The 20,293-nt window shown below is 34.7% G+C and overlaps 1 protein-coding gene across 7 annotated transcripts in view; it reads left to right on the top strand.

The window, feature by feature from the left end:
• CFAP20DC (CFAP20 domain containing) overlaps positions 1–20,293 on the top strand; it is a 282,945-nt gene that overhangs the window by 164,413 nt on the left and 98,239 nt on the right. For 3 of the 7 annotated variants that reach the window (XM_036870092.1, XM_036870091.1, XM_036870093.1), the window contains exons 8-13: positions 258–394; positions 1,068–1,230; positions 2,839–2,955; positions 4,111–4,233; positions 6,603–6,937; positions 18,741–19,118. In XM_036870092.1, coding sequence (XP_036725987.1) covers positions 258–394; positions 1,068–1,230; positions 2,839–2,955; positions 4,111–4,233; positions 6,603–6,937; positions 18,741–19,118 — 1,253 coding nt within the window. Of the gene's footprint in view, positions 1–257; positions 395–1,067; positions 1,231–2,838; positions 2,956–4,110; positions 4,234–6,602; positions 6,938–18,740; positions 19,119–20,293 lie in introns of those variants that run through there. The other 4 variants (XM_036870094.1, XM_036870096.1, XM_036870098.1 and 1 more) reach the window with 4 other exon arrangements.

Below are 20,293 nucleotides of genomic sequence, written 5' to 3'. Positions count from 1 at the left end.
TTGGGAGTTAATCTTAACCACTTGTTAAGATTATAGATTTCTGTTGCCCCCCCCCACAAGATTCTAATTCTATAGATCTGATAGATCTGATGTTGGACCCCAGTATCTGCATTTTTATAAGTGCCCTGGGAGCGTGGGAGGGTTAAAGTGGGGGAGGATTCACATCATATGACCCCTAGATTGTACTTTCAGAAATATTGCAACATGGTGTGTGTCATTACGCCCATTAATGGACTACTATTCCCTTCCTTTAACAGATCAGTTCATTAACAGAGGAACAGGTAGCACGCGGAGCGGTAAAAATCAAGATGTTTGTCATATTGCCTTTGGATCCAAAGTTCTTGGACCACCTCCACTCTCTGGCAGAAGAAATAACATGAGGATGTTCAGTGAGGTAGGAGCAAGGTTTGAACAGCTTATCTAAGCATGGATGGCATGGGAAGGGAAGCGTTTTTTCCCAATGCAGAGGGGAAAAAAAGAGGGAGAGAGACTACATGCCAAAAGCAGAGGGCTTGAATAAATTTGGAACAGAAATTCTGGATTTTAAAAGACCTCAAAACTGTTTTCTTTTCATCATGTCAAAGCAATTAACATTTTTGAGCATTCTTTTCATTAAATATGTGCACAAAACTTAAAGGCAAATATATGTGAGCACATTTTGTTGTCTCCTTCAAAAAGGAGTTGGATCATCACCAGACACCTTATAATGAACAGATTCTCAAATGTTATATCTTTATTTTTAATTTCCTCTGAATTTCTGACATACACGGTAATTTTCATTTCAACTCCTACCTACTAAAGATGGAGTGTAGCAAATGAGCACATTTTAATTTATGTGTCTATGAGATTTGGTTGTCTTCTGTTTTACCTTACATTATATTTATCTCCTATTTCTTCCTAATTTTCTACCATAATTTCCCTCTCCAACAACTTTTTAATCTTCTCATTTCCTCTGGTTCTTTTTTACCTCACTGTTTGTCCAGCTATTATTTCTTCTATGTAGATTCTACAAGAAATAAATGCAATTCCTATATTTTAAAATATAGATTAATTCCTTTTCCTTATAGACAGTAAGATCTGTTGGGTCCAAAAATAACCAATCGTGCCAGCAGTCTACAGTAGAGAAGTGTGTTAACAGGGCAGAAATGTCAACCTTGCTGTTATCTGAGTCTGAGGCACAAGGAGATAAAGAAAATATTGGCCACATAAAGCAGACTGTACCTAATCATGGTAAGAATCATGCATAAAGATTGATAGCTAGTGAAAATAGTGAGAAATGTTAAGATAAATCCATAGTTATATTCTTGACTAGATCTTAAGTCCAGAGAATTATCATTTAAAAATGAAAATGGTGGTGGATATTGAAATATGTTTAGAATGCTTATACCATATATTATCTTCTGGAACCTGTCATTCTGTTTATTCTGTTATTTTACATTGCTGTAGTACCCTGTATTTTTACTTTCTGATAACAGTGAGAAAATAGTATAGTATCCTATTATTGCTATGTCTTGGAGACCCCATGTACATTTTAAGTGTTCTTAGTTTTACCTTTTAATTAATCTCTTCCATTGGTAAAGTGCTCTTTATTTTCTCTCATTGGTACAAAAACAACCCTGTTGGTGAAGAAAACTTTTATCCCGTTTTATAGATTGAGAATTCAGGGCTAAGAGAGTAAGTGATTTGCAATTTGTAATCACTGGAAAGAATTGAAACCAGAACCCAAGGCTTACCACTCCCTGTCAGTTTGTCCACTTTAACTGGTCTGGCTTTTGTGAACATTGAAAAAGGGAGGCATTTGTGTTCATTTTATTTGATTTAGAAATTAACGATCACTGTTAGAGACTCTGTCTCCCATGGAGTATAAAACTGAGATAAGGAAATAAATAACATAGATATTCAGTCCCAGTTTTACCACTGTCTGTGAGACCTTGATCAAGTTTCTTAAACCCTACGAGCCTCAGTTTCCTCATCTGTAAATGGGGATACAATTACTACTAGCACTAGTAGTAGTAAGAAATAACAGCTGCCTCAAAGGGTCAGTATGAGGATTCAGTGAGAACAGTCAGTCAAGCACATCATATTGTGCCAAGAATTTAAATGTTCAGAAAATATCAAATGCTGCTATGAATATTATTATTATTATTGTTACAGAATTAAATTACACTTAAGAATTCTTCAAGATTGATCTCAGTTCTGCAGGGTTCTTTTGGAAACTACCCTCTAAGCTCTTGTTGAATCAAACTTAAATCTTTTAAAGGAAAAAATAATTTTTCTGTATTGGCTGTCAATTTCATTTTAAAATATTTTTTAATATAGCATGTTGCAAGATTAACATTAATTACTTGTAGCTCTCTATATGGTTATATTACATGAATAAAATGTATTAGTAGTTTGTTTTTTCTTTAACACCTTTATTAGAGTATAATTGCTTTACAATGGTGTGTTAGTTTCTGCTTTATAACAAAGAGAATCAGCTATACATATACATATATCCCCATATCTCCTCCCTCTTGCGTCTCCCTCCCACCCTCCCTATCCCACCCCTCTAGGTGGTCACAAAGCACCGAGCTGATCTCCCTGTGCTATGCGGCTGCTTCCCACTAGCTCTCTATTTTACATTTGGTAATGAAAGCCTGATACAATTCTAATATTGGAATAGAAATAAACACCTATTTCCTATAAAGGAATAAGTTGTGTTTTTTATACAGCTTTACATTTTGTCAAAATGATACATGAACATTCTCATTACAGCTGTAATTATATTTACTGAGTTATTTCAAACTATATAGTACTTTCTGTTTTGGCTTTTTGTTCTTTAATATGAAAATGTACCAGCCAATCTGCATATTATGCATCCACATCCCCCTCAAGAACCATCAGCTGATAAGAATAATAACAGGAGAAGATTACAGTTAAAAAGAACCAGCAGAGAAAGGACAGAGACACCCAGCGGTATGGTACTAATTCAATACTATCTTATATCTGTATATTATTCAGAGCAATGGAATCTCTCTCTGCAGGTTATAAATTTCATGGGATTATGAACCAATTCATTTAAAATATAAATATCTGTTCTACAAGGATTATGGAAATCAGATTTTTTACAAAAGAATTGCTCTAGAGCCCTAACAGAGATTTGTTGGATTAAATAGACAGTACCACAAAAATAAAGGACTTCCTACTTCTACTCTCAAAGGCTGAATAAGCTTAAATTATTGATTTTTTTAAATGGCCCAAATTTGTTAGAAGTTCCTGCCTGCAGACTTCACTAAAATTGAACTTAACTCATCATTTTTCATTGTTCATTTATCTCTCCTCTTTTTAAATTGGGCCCTTTTTAGATTGTTTTTTACATTTGCTGTCTCTCCTTTTGGACTCCTTGCCATCTACTGTAATGTAGGTTAAAGTTTCAACTCTTTGTAACCAGTAAAGCATTAGATAAATATAGTTGGCTATTATAGTTATTGCTTAAAATATTAGATTTGAGGCATGTATGTATAGATTTGTATACACATGCATTAGTCTATCCTGAATCAAGCCCAGAATGTATCATGTACACATATGTTAGCATAATTTCTCAAAAATGTAGATTTCTTGGGTAGGCCAAAATTCTGCTTGCTAGGTTTCATGTTATTATTATAAAATAGTAGATAGAAAAATTACTTCTGCAATAATGCCTGTATCCATTTTTCTTAAGGTGCTGAAGGAAAGAGCTTCATTTAAAAGAGTTGAGTTCAGTAAAAATTGTAATTTAAAGAAAACACACTCCATTTTATATGGAACCAAAGTAAAAAATATAGAACCTTTTAAAAATTATATGGGTTTTGGAATTCCTTTTATTGCATATTGTAAAACTTAAATTTAAAATGTCCCCATGCAAATATCAAGGAATTTTAAGGTGAACCTCTACAAAAATACAGCTGAGTTCATCTTAAAATACTCTCCTGAAAAAGAAAAAAACTGCGTATAATCTGTATTGTCACCTCTAACTTGCTTTTCAATAATCAAATAGAAAAGTATACCACAGTACCATTCTTCAAAAATTAATGTATATATATATATATATCAAAAGAAGTAATATAGAGGAAAATATTTATTCCAATAAAGGCAATTCTTCAGGAAATAACAGAAATGAACATAAAGCAACAACTGTCCTCACCACTGTGTCCCAACAGAGAACAGAGACATTGAACCCCAGCTGTCCAGCACCCCAGTCTCCTGATCAAGCAGGTTAGCATCTTTATTATACCATAATTGCTAACGATTAATAAAATATAAATATGTTAAATATTTCAAACCCAGTCATTTTGAAAAGTCATGATGCAGTCACTTGCTAAAATATATCATTTTTTTCAATCTCTTTTTAACCCCAATTTTATGTCAGACTTTAATGGATGAAGGAGTATTTTTATTTTCAAGTTTTAATGCACAAGCGGTCCTGTTCAGAATGAAAGTTTAAAACTTTGAGGTTTTCACATAACATTGTCACCCTCCCCAAAGATTATCTATTGTTGCACTTCTCCAATCCTCTTTATAATGGAGACGGTTGGAGTGTAGAGCATTGAACCCATCAACATATCTTGCCTAGCAGGTGTGTGGTACTTTTACAAAAGCAAATTGTTTTTGAGCTAGGGAAAAAGGAAAATAAATGGAAATTGTTTGTAGGTTGTCAGTCTTATTTATGCAGTGTTGAAACCTTCATTAAAATGTTAGGCGCAATTAGTGTCTCTAGCATAAATCTGACTGTGTAGAAAAACTAATTAGATGTTTAGGTGATCATTCTTGCATTTATCTTGTTTGCTGCAATATTGTGATTACACAGTAATTTACATATTTTCCTAAGAAAACACACCAAATTATTCATTACAATTGATATGGAAATACTTGAGGTAAAACTACAAATTCCAAAAAAGCATGTGGTAGTGAGATAATTAGAGTTCTTTTGGTGTAAGAACACTTCTTTTACTTTGACTTTTTGACAGTTAATAATATGTTTGGTGCTAGGTCATACAAGTTGTTTAACTGCATAATGAAGATCCCCAGGATCTTTTCCTCCTATTTTCTTTACGTATCCTTGTACGTAATGCAACACATTGGTTTTTGTAATCGTATTCAAGGTTTACTAAAGCACCTACTGTGTTTACAAAGCACCTACTAGGTGCTTAGCACCAGGCAAAAGTTTGCTGTCCAAAAGAGGACAACCCAGTGAATCTATTCATTTCACCTGCCCACAGCTAACACTGACTCAGGACCCTCCACATTTTCTGTGAATGTGGTCAGATTGGGTATTGATATATTCAACCTGTTATTGACCATTTACCTATAGAAAATATGAAAGCCTTGTCCCTAATAGATTTTCTCTAATAAATGTGTATTTATTGCCCTTTTTATAGGCAAGTTATGTTATATAATCATAGTCTTAGGTTAAGAAATAGGTGAATACAGTTGAGAAGAATACAATTTTATTTGTGCCACCAATATAATTTTTATTAAAGGTCTTTTTGTTTGCTTTCTGCTTTTGCTTTTGTAGTGTTAGCTTTAAAGTTTCAAGTGAGCAAATCTTAGCTCTTGGTTACTCTTCTTGTGATGATAAATATAACATAATTCAAGAGTCAGGAGTAAAATTACCACGTCTACATTGTGGTTCTGCAGAACACAAATTCTTGTAAGATTTTCACCATTGACACAATGCAGCAAAAAATAAATTTCAAAAAAAAAAAAAAAAGACTAAGTTGAGAAAATGCTCAACTTTTCCTGCTGTCATTCTAAAGAAGAAAGTAAACCTGCTTTTAATAATGTTTATTATAGAGATTTGTTTTTTCCAGGTCATAGAATTATAAAGTCTATTTCAATGTTGAATAAAGATTAAAATTTTTTAAAGTTTTGATAAAAATGTATCTCAGTTGTAGTATATAGTACTTTTAAAGAAAACAATGTGCAAAAAGATTTTCATATCAAAACATTCTCTCCTAAAATTGAATTAAAATTAAACATAAAGGTCCTTTTCACCAGCAGAATTCACCAGTCACATTAACAAATATTTCTGTGGATTTGCTATTGACAAGTCTAGTCAGTTTAATCTATGAATTGCCCTGTACCGATGAGTAGAATGGAGAGGGAAAGACTGTCAGCCTTTTCATGGTTTTCCTCTCCTCCATGTTTTATAATCTGAACAAGGCCCAGATACTTTGTTTAAAGAGCTTGTTAAGTACTCTGTCCCCCTGAAATTAAAAGAAATTAGTAACTCAAACCCTTTTAAATTTGGAAGATTTTCCCCCTCTGAAATACCAAATTAATGAGGCTGTGCTATAAAGAACTTGCTGCAAGACAGGTGATAATTATTTCAGACTTACAAATTTCCTGACCAGTGTTTCAACTCAGATGGAGAGGAAGTACAAATGAGTTGCCTGTATCTATAAGCACTATCTGTGGGTTAAATGTTTAGCAGGTTACAAGATGGTGGATAAATTGCCTTCCTTGGCTTTTGCTTTATTTGATAAATCTCTGTTTCAGCAACAAGGAATGTTAACCTAACTACCTGCCTGAAATAACACTTATGGAACACTGCTCTAATTTTTGTCATCTTTTGCAAATGTCAGATGAGTGGATATTTCCTGAAAATGATGACCACATCCCGCATTTGGCCTCCAGCACGCAGTCTCTACTTCTGGATGAAAACTCCTGCAACACCTCACACCTGTGGCTAGAAGCCAGCAAGAAAAATGAACATGACCAACAGACAGAGGAAACCCAGGTTGTTCCAAAGGATATTTTCACTTTTTCATCAAGACCACGATCAGCACCTCATGGAAAGACTCAGAATATGTCCCCAGAGGGGTGCCCATTTATTTTGGATCTAAAAGAGGATACCAGTGTAACAAGGAGAGACACCCAATTGGAGGATGATTTTTATGGTGGTGACAGCACCGAAGAGGTACATTGCTTGATGAGTGAAATAGTTCTAAAGCACAGTTCTATTGTCTCCAGCTAAGCACTGAAACTAGTTGAAATGAAAGAGGGGAAGTCAACTGCTATTTATAAAAATGCAGCAGATTGCAATGTTAGTCAACAGTTGCCTCAGGTTGTTATGGTAACTCTAAATTGCTGCCTTTTTTATTAACAGTCAGCCATTTTCATTTTTAATTATGGAAACCAGTTTTTGGTTTGATTTTCTTTTTTCATTTTAATCTTTGCCTCACAGAGTGAGAAATAATATGCAGTTTAGTTATATGATAGCATGTCCAGTAAAATATTGAGAACACATTGTTCTAGATCTCTGGGGAAATTGTGTTGCAGTTGCTAAGCATTCTGAATTGACACTTTTCTGGCTTCCTAACTCCCCTGCCATCTTTTCACCTTAGACCTATTAGGACTCATTATTTTCCATATGGTCCCAGAATTTCAAGAGTTGTGCCAATTAAAGTTTAGGTAATGAATCATGGATTAGTGCTGGGGCTTGCCTTATAGGAGGTTTTCTGTTTGCAATTATTTGGAATACAACTATATCTCATAAATCAGTAAATTCATAAAAAGTTTTTTAATAACTAATTAAATATCAAACTGAATATAGTTCTGAAACATTTGTTTAAAACTTAATATAACTCTTTTTCCCCATATGAAATGAATTTATTTGTGAAATTTCTTTAGCATTGTTCTTTAATGATAGGCATTTATATTTTCTAGAAAAAATAATTATCTTAAAAGCAGATTATAGTCAAGTTATGGTTTAGTGAAATTATACAAATCATTTATATGTAGAAATTATAGAAATAATCAGAAAAACTTTTTTTGTATGCTTACAAAACTTTTTTTTAACAACTATATCTGATTAAGAATACCCCTTTCAACAGTGGGATATAGATTAAGTCCAGAGCTCCTACCTTCAGAGCCAGTTGAGAATATGGTGAGATTGTTTAGGCAGTAATTATGGTTTTTTGCAACTTTTGATGAGTTTCTGTAGCAAAGTGCATGGTGAAATCCTTTTCTATAACCTCCTTACTTCTGAGCGTGATGAAACTGTTAGTCATACCAAACATAAACCTACTACAAACCCCTTTATGCATAAATGCATAAACAGTACATTTTAAATGTGCTGTGAACAACTTTATCCCTTTCACCCTACATAAAATTAAGCTATAAAACTATAAAATGAACATTAGTCTTCAGTATCTAGTATTGCCCCCATCCCAACTGTCAATTCTTATACAGTATTAATTGGCTAATCTGATAAATCATACCATTTTGTTAATGGGGTAGGCCCATCCCCTTCCCATGTGCACAGCTTACCTAACTCAAAAGAATTACTGTGATGGGGGCAATGTCATGGCAGGTAGGAAATAATAGTTCTCTGGAAAACTTTGAGGGAAGTATTATGTCGAAACAGCCCTTTAAATAACACCCCATGAGGAACTTACCTCTCCACCTATATGAAGGAAAAGCCTTGAGAAGAAGCAATAGAGCTTTATGGGAAAATGAAGAATACTAGTTCTGATTTGCTATCACTTTATGTGCTTTCTTTTGCTACTAGCTGCTCTACTTCTGACACCCTTCAACATTTATTGTGCAGACATGTACTTGTTACCAACTACATGAAATTGAAAATTAATTTATCATGCATTTTCAAAGCTCTGATTGGCATAGCTCTCTGGTCACCCCTGTGCCAAGACCATCAGAATATGGCTTGAGTCTGTAGTGGGACGATATCATCGCTAACACCTGCCCTGGCCCACCTTTAGTCCGAGCCTACTAAGAGTGGCAGCCAGAGCGAGGGGCAGAAGCTTTGCCAGGTTATGCAAGCTTTGAGGTTTGCTGTTAGAGGCAATAACAAGATACAGACTAAAATACAGATGACTAACAAAAGTGCTAGGCTATATTTAAACAAGTTCTAGAATTTGTAATGATCCCTTTTTTACCAAATTGGTTTTTTGGGAGCTTTTGGTAAATTCTTTTTCTGTAGGATTATTTCTCCCATTTATTATATAAGTCAAAGGGAAATTAGATTACATATTTTATTTTATTTATTTTTTAAGAATAAGTTTTAATTTAATTTGTCAAAATTACAAAACACTTCCTTTGTTTTGCTCTCAAAATACAGTGAATCTGTCTTCATGTTCTGGATGCTTAGTTTTTTGTTTTTGGGGGGTTTATTTGTTAATTTTTTTTTTTTTTTGGAGTATAATTGCTTTACAATGTTGTGTTAGTTTCTGCTGTACAATGAAGTGCATCAGCTATATGTATACATATATCCCCTCACTCTTGGACCTCCCTCCCACCCCCCGCATCCCACCCATCTACAGATTACATATCTTAAATGTTTACTTACATATAGTCTTTGAAGAAAAATCAGTTGATTTAGGCATTCTTACTATTGTTGCATTATTTTATTTATTTATTTATTTTTAAACTTGCCTTTCTTTTCTTTTCTTTTCTTTTCTTTTAATTAATTTATTTTGGCTGCACCAGGTCTTAGTTGCAGCACTCAGGATCTTCGCTGCCGTGTACGGGATCTTTTTTTAGTTGCGCCATGCGAACTCTTAGTTGCAGCATGCATATGGGATCTAGTTCCCCGACCAGGGATCGAACCCGGGCCCCCTGCATTGGGAGCTTGGAGTCTTACCCACTGGAGCACATGGGAAGTCCCTAGCTGCATTATTGTAGACTGTTATATCGTTAGAGTAACACTATTATATCTAAGGAAAACAATGTCATACTATAAATAATGGTGGACAAATGAGTAATAATTGCATTACTTATTATGCTTGAAGTTTATAACTTGTAGTTAAAAGACTTTATTTGGTGTTAGACCATTTGAATATTTTTAGAGGGAAGTTAGATGTATTCAGAAGCTAAAAACTAGGCACAATCATGGTATTATGATAGAGAAAAAATACACATATGACAGTAAAGACTAATTAAAATAAGCTTTCAGTGATTCTTTGTAGTTTAAGTCCCTAATAATCAGTTCACATTTGAGATCTTCATCAGTGTGAGAGCCTTAAAAGTATGATTTTTTTTTTTTTGCATAGTCTCATCTTAGTCTTGGCTTTACTATACATTTTATTCCCTAGACAGACATATATACTAATTTTCCTGATACTCAATTAATTTTGAATTTGTACTTCTTATCTGAAAAGCACGCTATGGAAATATATCTTGTGGTGAGTTATAAAATCAAGACTACCACATAAAATGAATTATCTAGGAAAGCTGTTAAAACAGAGTACCTTTCATACAATTGCGGCTTCTGAAAGAAAAAAAGAAAAAAGCATGTTACTATTATCATCTCTGTTTTGTATTTTATGCCATTATTCCCAACATGGCTTTGGGTATATGTACCTGGTTGGTGATTTGAAATAGTTAGCTTTATATTAGTATTTTATTACTTCTCTAATTCAATTTTTTATCTAGAAATATAGTCATTTTCTTTCTTTTTTTTTTTTTTTTTTTTTTTTGTAGGTTTTGGCCCTACAGCCAAATAAAGATTTTTCTGTGGAAGCATAATGCCATCTAATTACCATGTCATGTCAGTGTGGTTGGTTGTAATTTGGACATAGAAATGTAGAAATATTGATAGAAATTATTGTGAGCTCTATGAATCAATATGCTGAATTTGGACCTAACAAAAGTAGGACACTTAATAATAGCTAGTGCCATTAGGACTTAATAATAATAGGACACTTAATAATAGTTGGTGCCATTATGCAAAGCATTATATATGCGTACAGGGGAATTAGTTACTACTTGTGACACCATTTTATAGATGAACAGAGTAAGGGTCAGAAGAGTGAAATAGCTTGTTCAAGGTTGTGTGGCCGAGCAAGATGAACCTGGAATTGAGCTTGGGCACATTACCTTAACTCTCTTTTTTTTTTTTTGGAATTTTATTTTATTTATTTCTTTATACAACTGGTTCTTATTAGTTATCCATTTTATACATATGAGTGTATACATGTCAATACCAATCTCCCAATTCATCACACCACCATCACCACCACCACCACCACTTTCCCCCCTTGGTGTCCATACGTTTGTCCTCTGCATCTGTGTCTCAATTTCTGCCCTGCAAACTGGTTCATCTGTACCATTTTTCTAGGTCCCACATATATGCATTAATATATGATATTTGTTTTTCTCTTTCTGACTTGCTTCACTCTGTATGACAGTCTCTAGATCCATCCACGTCTCTACAAATGACCCAATTTCGTTCCTCTTTATAGCTGAGTAATATTCCATTGTATATATGTACCATATCATCTTTATCTGTTCATCTGTCGATGGGCATTTAGGTTGCTTCCATGTCCTGGCTATTGTAAATAGTGCTGCAGTGAACATTGGGGTGCATGTGCCTTTTTGAATTATGGATTTCTCAGGGTATATGCCCAGTAGTGGGATTGCTGGGTCATATGGTAATTCTATTTTTAGTTTTTTAAGGAACCTCCATACTGTTCTCCATAGTGGCTGTATCAATTTACATTCCCACCAGCAGTTCAAGAGGGTTCCCTTTTCTCCACACCCTCTCCAGCATTTGTTGTTTGTAGATTTTCTAATGATACCTATTCTAACTGGTGTGAGGTGATACCTCATTGTAGTTCTGATTTGCATTTCTCTAATAATTAGTGATGTTGAGCAGCTTTTCATGTGCTTCTTGGCTATCTGTATATCTTCGGAGAAATGTCTATTTAGGTCTTCTGCCCATTTTTGCATTGGGTTGTTTGTTTTTTTGATATTGAGCTGCCTGAGCTGTTTATATATTTTGGAGATTAATCCTTTGTCTGTTGATTCATGTGCAAATATTTTCTCCTATTCTGAGGGTTGTCTTTTCGTCTTGTTTGTAGTTTCCTTTGCTGTGCAAAAACTTTTAAGTTTCATTAGGTCCCATTTGTTTATATTTGTTTTTATTTCCATTATTCTAGGAGGTGGATCAAAAAACATCTTGCTGTGATTTATGTCAAAGAGTGTTCTTCCTAAGTTTTCCTCTAAGAGTTTTATAGTGTCCGGTCTTACATTTAGGTCTCTAATCCATTTTGAGTTTACTTTTGTGTATGGTGTTAGGGACTGTTCTATTTTCATTCTTTTACATGTAGCTGTCCAGTTTTCCCAGCACCACTTATTAAAGAGACTGTCTTTTCTCCATTGTATATCCTTGCCTCCTTTGTCATAGATTAGTTGACCATAGGTGCGTGGGTTTATCTCTGGGCTTTCTATCCTGTTCCATTGATCTATATTTCTGTTTTTGTGCCAGTACCATATTGTCTTGATTATTGTGGCTTTGTAGTATAGTCTGAAGTCCGGGAGCCTGAATCCTCTAGCTCCGTTTTTTCCCCTCAAAACTGCTTTGGCTATTCGGGGTCTTTTGTGTCTCCATACAAAATTTTAAGATTTTTTGTTCTAGTTCTGTAAAAAATGCCATTGGTAATTTGATAGGGATTGCATTTCATTTCAGTTATTATATTGTTCATCTCTGTTTGTTCTTTAATTCTTCTAGGTGTTTGTTCTTTAGTTCTTCTAGGTCTTTGTTAAACATTTCTTGCATCTTCTCAATCTTTGCCTCCATTCTTTTTCCGAGGTCCTGGATCATCTTCACTATCATTATTCTGAATTCTTTTTCTGGAAGGTTGCCTATCTCCACTTCATTTAGTTGTTTTTCTGGGGTTTTATCTTGTTCCTTCATCTGATAAATAGCCCTCTGCCTTTTCATCTTGTCTATCTTTCTGTGAATGTGGTTTTTGTTCCACAGGCTGCAGGATTGTAGTTCTTGCTTCTGCTGTCTGCCCTCTGGTGGATTCTAGAAATATAGTCATTTTTTCCAAACTCTATCTATGTATCAGATACTAAAGTAGATAGTTGCAAAGCTAGGTAGTTTTTCTTACGTAACAGTCCAAACTAGAACATTTGAGCCAAAAAATTATCCATATTTGGACATGAATTATGTGGACTGACTACTTATAGTGTTCAAATTAGCTAGGAGGCTTCTAGATCTTCTCTTCGTCTAACTCTGTTAAGACCTATAAAACAAATTTACAAACAGATTAAAAGGACCATTTTAGTCCTTCCTCTCAGCTTTCCTGGTATTGTTGCTTTCAAGGGTTTTTTTTAGCACTCAGTAGTTAAACTATTTCATTTCATTTTTGTTTTCCACTCACCCCTACATGCTTGACTAGTAATTCTGAATAACATTCTCACACACATTTACATACATACAATAGAAATGGTATTTACTCCACATGAGGCTAGTTATATTTCTGTGTAGCCTTTAAAAAACTTTACAAGTCAATTTGTTTGCAAAAAATGGAAGAATTCTATTTTGAATGTATTGCTTGCATTTGTATTTCTGTATATCATGAATTACAACATAACATACTCTCTAAACCTACCAGGCAAATTTAATATTTATTTTTATGTGAGTAATTATTTTAGGATGTTCACATCTACATATCTTTATTGTTATCTTTTGAAGCTTTCTTCTTCCCTGAAAAAGTTGGTTCCTGTAACTTGGCCCTTCATTGTTATAGGCAGGAAGAGAAGGTTATAAAACTCTTGTCTCCTTAGAATAATGTCATACAACTTTAGCTTAAAGATCAATATTTGCAGATAAGTATATATTTGGTTATAGATAGGAGTTTTCACAAGAAACCTTTGTTTTATCAGTTAAAGAGCATGAAGTCTAACTTATAAGGAAAATATGTTTCTGTCTTGAACAATTAAAGGAGTCTCATCATTTTCCCCAAATATTCACATGATGATGTTTACCCATCCAGTACAGTCCCTGTAACTTCTGCTATGATTTGTCTGTGAGGCATCATTGGCTACAGGTAAAGATGTTTACAAAAGTAATTTGCCCAAGTCCTTGTAATATCAAGCATGCTGCGAATTAGTTACTTGTTAGAAACAGTCACATCTTCCTTTCATTTTATTTGGTATTATTTAACTAGTTTCCTATTAAATTCAAGAGGTAGAAGTTAGAAATACTCCTTGGGGATGGTTGTTAGTGAAAACATTTAAGATACATTTGAATGGTCAATCTTGCTATCATCAAAGAAGAAATGATTTTTTCATTCTGTTATGACTAATATCTTTAGCTATATTTGTGCAAATAATTTTGCTCTTTAGTTGACAACCGAAGTATATACCTGTATCGTCTCTATTGTCCGCTAGTGCTGTTGTTCAACTAAAAGGTCTGTCAGTTCACACATTTAATCACTAAAACGTTGGACAAACGTAAAACTCCTGCTGACTCTATCTCAATTACAAATTCAAAACTGCCATCAAAAATGTGTGTGGAATATTGCAGATGTGTTTTGTTCAGAACTTTTAAGAATGTTATGTAGATTCTTTTCCTGGTGGACTGAATTAAAAATCAATTGAAATATAAATAAACATGATCATCCACTTTTTACAAAGGCTAAAACAGAGTTCTGTCCTGACTCACTCAACATTAAAGTTGTAATACAAAGAGCCTGGGTCCCATCTCCAAGTAGGTGGCCCTCCTGAGTCATTAAAATTATCTTTTTAAAATTACAACTCAGCAAGAGCTATTCGTTTTGCACATCCAAAAATTATTGTCCAAGTGCCCATCTGCATGTCCTTTTAAGAAACATAGTTCAACAGAGGAAGTGCTGGGTCCTTGGGGAAATCATTCTCATCTTCGGCGTACATATGCTGTGCTACAGTTAATCAGACAAACTCTATTGATGTTCCTGGCACTGGGGCGTGATTGAATATTTAACAAACAAATGTTTCTGAGCGCAGAAGACAAACAGTTCAAGAGATTTGGACTTTTAAAAAAAATATATTAAGTTAAATCAAAAACATTTTGTATTTGTTCTTCTGAGAAACAGATGAACAGATGATTGGAATATGAAAACAGCGTAACAAATTCTTTACTACTCTGACAAATTATATTGAATTGCTCTGCAGGTTTTCAGTAGCTAAATGATAAACCAAAGGGGGAAAAGTGGTTATTTTTCAATCAGATTATAGTAAACTTCTTATGCATGTAACAAATGTATATGTTATTTAGTATAAAATTAATACAGACATGTCAAGCCCACATGTGTTACATATGTGAAAGCAATAAACGTCATCTATACCTATATCATCTATTTTAGTAAGTCAGAAGCATTACTAAAGAAAGGAGGAAGGTTTTGCCAGTGCACCACTACTAGTAAATACTATACTATTTTTTATTCTCCATTTAATTCCTCTCTAAAATAGAAGCTGACACAACTCAAATCAACCTATTAGTCTCGTATATTGTCTTGCCTTTCCCATTTATCCTAATTCCCCTTTAAAAATCTGGGATAGACCAGAATTAGTGGTTCTGGGGCAGCCAAAATAGGCAAGCCTTTTGTGCTCTGTACAGATTCCCCAGTTATTTGTCTTTTCCATATATTTAAAATAGCATAGAAGCATATTACTGTGGAAATGCAATACTACGAAGAGAATGAATACCTATTAGGGAACACAGCTCAATCTGACCATTTCTTGACCCATCTCCAAACCAGGGTATATCTTAGGAAAATGGGAGGTAAATGTCCCTGTACATACTCATGAATAGTTCTGTGTATATAATCACTGCTCATGCCAAGCAAAAAGAAATACACCTGAGTAAACTTACAGAAGGAAGAAAAGTGCTCTGATCCACTTACAGGTGGAAAAAATACACTTCTTATCAAATGTATTGATTTTTAAAGTTTTTTTTTAAATGATCTAGCAAACATCAGGCTGTCCATGCATTCTTCTAAATTCTCATAATAGTACATCTGAAACTTTTAAATGAAATTTACTGCCTTCTACCTTATGAAATTATTACTTTTGTAGGTATCTATCTCTCTGCTATTAGACTTTATGCCTCTCGAGGGCAGTGTCCTTTTTCTTCTTACCTGTGTATCTTATATAGTCCCTAGAAAATGCCTTACACATAGTAGGAGCTTAATAACTATTTATTGAACTAATGTTTATTGCAAAAGCTCCTAATTTCTACTTATGTCATATACAAAATGGAATCCCAGAGTGATCCAGAGATTCTGGTCCAAAGAGTTATAATTATACCTTTTCCCCTTAGCCAGCCTGTTTTTAGGGACAATCTGTTTTAAATCCACCGTACATGTGCCTTATTTTTTACTGTGAAAATATGATGGAAACGAATAAGTAGAGGGTATTCTGGTCACAGAAATCCCATTGTCAATTGTATATAACAATTATAGGAAATTAAACTGGAATTTTTTTTTTTTAAGTTAGAGAAGATATAACACTGTCTAGCAACCAGACTGAATTTTAAAAATCTATCCTAGTTCCACCAGTACCTTCTTAAAACGAAGGCCTGGAAGATGTTTGTTCTGTTTTCTTTTTACCTTTCTTTAGAAAATTGGCTAAGCTTTTATTCTCTTTTTGTCTCTGTGAAACAAAAATTGCAAGAGTCACCACTCCATTACCTAGTAATTCAGAACACTAGGCATTTTTCAGGTCTCTTGCACTCTTTCCAGTTTTCTGCCTGAAGGCAGAGTTCTTCAGTCATGTGAACATCCTCAGGGTTCCCAGGATGTGGTGAAGGACGAGCTCACTCAGTAAATGTACAGCAAAGAGAGAGTTGCTCAGTGCCTGCAGCTCAGGCCTCGCGGTACTGTCACAAGGGCGGAAATATTCTTACCTCTCTTATTTTTCCACTTGGGACATAAACTAAGGTCCCATGGATTGACACCCAATCACCATCTTTTCTTTCCCCTATCTGGGACTCTGAATAATAAATTTCTCCATCATTTATAAATAAATATACGTATCAGAAGATCAAGCCAGCATAGACAAAGAAAATAAGGCCCAGAATGAATACCAAGAAGAAATGTTTGTAAAAGATCCTTAGACACTCTGCAATTCTTTCTTTACTACAGATAGGCAAGCTATTTCTTAGGAGAGGTTCTTACACCCAAGTGTACCTTTCTTGAGACCATAGTTGTCTGATAATCCCAACTGCTTTCCATAAGAAAGGAAAATCATAACATGACTAGGGTTAAGGATTGCAGACTCCGTGTAAAAGCTTTCCAGAGTCACTAAGTACAACATACTCTGCCTTCTACAGAACTCTCAAATCAGTCCAGCCTCCATCATCACCACGACTGAATTAACGCAAGTCACCTCAGCATTTCTAATCATTCCAATTTCATAGTCTCCTAATTGGCCTCCCTTACTACTATCTCCACAGACACTTCAGACACACCACAAACAATATCCACACAAACTCATTCCCATACCTTCTATTTTGTGCCATCATGACATTCTTCTCCTGCATCAAATCACTCAGTGACCCCTTGTTGTCTTTGGGATAAAGTCCCTGGATGGCAGGGGTTAACTTCTGGCCTACCATTATATTCCTAGCATCTGCAGCACATAGAGCAATACGTAGCCCGTGATGAGGAAGAAAGGAAGAGAGGCAGAACAATGACAGATACACAGACAGATAGATCCCTTCTAATTAAAAGGTTTGATAAATTCCTCTCTTGTCTTGTGCCCAACGTAAAGCAGGCTCTCTCACCGTTACACATACTTCACTTCTACTGAAATGGAAATTTCACCTTAGATAGTGATCTGTATCTTGAGGTGTATGATGACCAAACATTCAGGAAGAAGCTGAACAGTTCAATCAGTCATTCAAATATTTTATTTAAAAATGCCAAATTTGGGGAATAACCAGATGTTTGGTTCTGTATGGCTATAAATGAAAGGATAGTGGAATAGCTTACTGAAACAGAAAGTAAGATAGTACAGTCTCAGACATCAAATAATGTCTTTAAATGTACTCTGCTTTTGTTGATTTTTTTCTGTTCTGTTTGTTTATTATATATTTAAACAGGTAAGACAAGTTAGAAAAACTCATGACAAGTATAAGCAATTATCACACTAGTTTTTTCTTTAAATTTATTGTTTTATAGCAGAAAAAAATCTACCAACTGAAATAACACTGTGTTTCTCTTTTTCCTTATTTACCATCATGGCCATTGATTTTTTTGTTTGTAATTTCTCCTTTCTCAGATTTTAAAAATTAAAATTTTTAGGGATAATTCCAGAACTGTACATTAGTAAAATGTTTCTAGCTTTTATTTTCAGCTTTCCAAATAATTATATTTGGTGAGGTTCATGTCTTGTGGAAAAATACTTTCTATAATTGAAATTTTCACGTAAGAAAAATATTTCACAAAACATGCTCTATTATCTATTGCTCTTGAACAGTAAAACTTTCGTACAAAAATATAAGGCAAAAATACTTTGATAGGCCAGCTTGTTTTAAAAGTAGCATTTCCCTACATAAATAAGGTAAATTCTGTAAGTTCCAGTTCTTTCTCTTCTCATGGAGTTAGCTTATCAGGAAGCCGAAGTATACAATTCCTAAGTTTTAGGTAACTTCTTATGGATCCTCTTCTTTTTCATACGTTCTTTGGAATGAATATATTTGAGCGACTATTTCCTAAATGTACTCTTGTTACTCAGTGGTAAAAAACATGCTTTACCAAGACCAGAGGCAAACATAGCAGGGCATCTTAGCAAATGATTTATGCCTGTTTGCATTGCTGTTTTTAGTTTATTTTTTTTATTGCAGAATAAAATAGTATATATATATATAAAAGTATATGTATGTGTACTTTGCTTTATTCAGAGAATACATGAACTTGTTAAGAACTTGTACTCAGTAACTTATTCACCACAAGTTTCAGCTCAAAATGATTTCACTTTGTTCCTCTGTGTAGGGTAACCACAGTGTCCGGGGTTCAACCGACCCAACGACTAGTCCTCCAAGGTTAACTCAGTTAACATTAGAGAGCGTGCTGGGGAAGACTGCGAGGTGGACAAGTAAAGGATATCTAAAAAATGCCTACACAGAAGCAGGAGCATCAGAAAACCAGAATTCCTTGGCGAAGCAGATAGATAAAAAAGACTTTGAAACGAGTTTGGTGCCTACACCATGCCTTTCTCCCCCTGGAAGAAGGAGTGAATCCTCTCCAAAAATTCCAGGTCCTGTTATCAAAGCAAAGGACCTACCAGCCCATCAAGTGTCATCTTCAATATACAACATCTCCCTACAGGAAATGTCAGGGGAGAAGTTGAAACCGATTCCTGAAGTATCTGTAAGTGGTTTCATTCTGGTTTACATGTGTGGGCAATACATCCTGCTGTGTTCTGTTCTGTTCCACTTTGCACATGTTTGCAGCAGTATCTATTTTTCATCATTTGGGTGATCAGTAATGTATTTTTTTTAACATCTTTATTGGAGTATAATTGCTTTACAATGGTGTGTTAGTTTCTGCTTTATAACAAAGTGAATCAGCTATACATATACATATATCCCCATATCCCCTCCCTCTTGTGTCTCCCTCCCACCCTCCCCATCCCACCCCTCTAGGTGGTCACAAAGCACCCAGCTGATCTCCCTGTGCTATGCGGCTGCTTCCCACTAGCTACCTATTTTACATTTGGTAGTGTATATATGTCCATACCACTCTCTCACTTCGTCCCAGCTTACCCTTCCCCCTCCCTGTGTCCTCACGTCTATTCTCTACATGTGCATCTTTATTCCTGTCCTGCCCATAGGTTCTTCATAACCTTTTTTTTTTTCCTTAGATTCCATATATATGTGTTAGCATGCAGTATTTGTTTTTCTCTTTCTGACTTACTTCACTCTGTATGACAGACTCCAGGTCCATCCACCTCACTACAAATAACTCAATTTCGTATCTTTTTATGGCAGAGTAGTAGTCCATTGTATATATGTGCCACATCTTCTTTATCCATTCATCTGTCAATGGACACTTAGGTTGCTTCCATGTCCTGGCTATTGTAAATAGATCTGCAATGAACATTGTGGTACATGACTCTTTTTGAATTATGGTTTTCTCAGGATATATGCCCAGTAGTGGGATTGCTGGGTCGTATGGTAGTTCTATTTGTAGTTTTTTAAGGAACCTCCATACTGTTCTGCATAGTGGCTGTATCAATTTACATTCCCACCAACAGTGCAAGAGTAACACTCAGTAATGTATTTTCTTTCCTGTTTAGATGTGTTTTAGCTCAGTAGCAGCAGATGTTAAAGAGTATCTTGCACATCCCAACGATTACAGAATGCCTCATGTTTTTAATGAGAAAGATAATTATCATGATAGTTATTTTTTATTTCCCAGTTACTTCTCATAATTTGAGTTATCACTGCCTGCAAGTTATAAATGAAGATCTTATTTTTGAGCCAAAGGTTTACCAGTAAAATTGATAGATTTTCAATAACAATCTACATTAGGAGACATAAAAA

This window comes from Balaenoptera musculus, chromosome 11, assembly GCF_009873245.2.
Source record: "Balaenoptera musculus isolate JJ_BM4_2016_0621 chromosome 11, mBalMus1.pri.v3, whole genome shotgun sequence".
Taxonomy (NCBI): Eukaryota; Metazoa; Chordata; class Mammalia; order Artiodactyla; family Balaenopteridae; genus Balaenoptera; species Balaenoptera musculus.
This window is presented reverse-complemented; position numbering and strand designations above follow the sequence as displayed.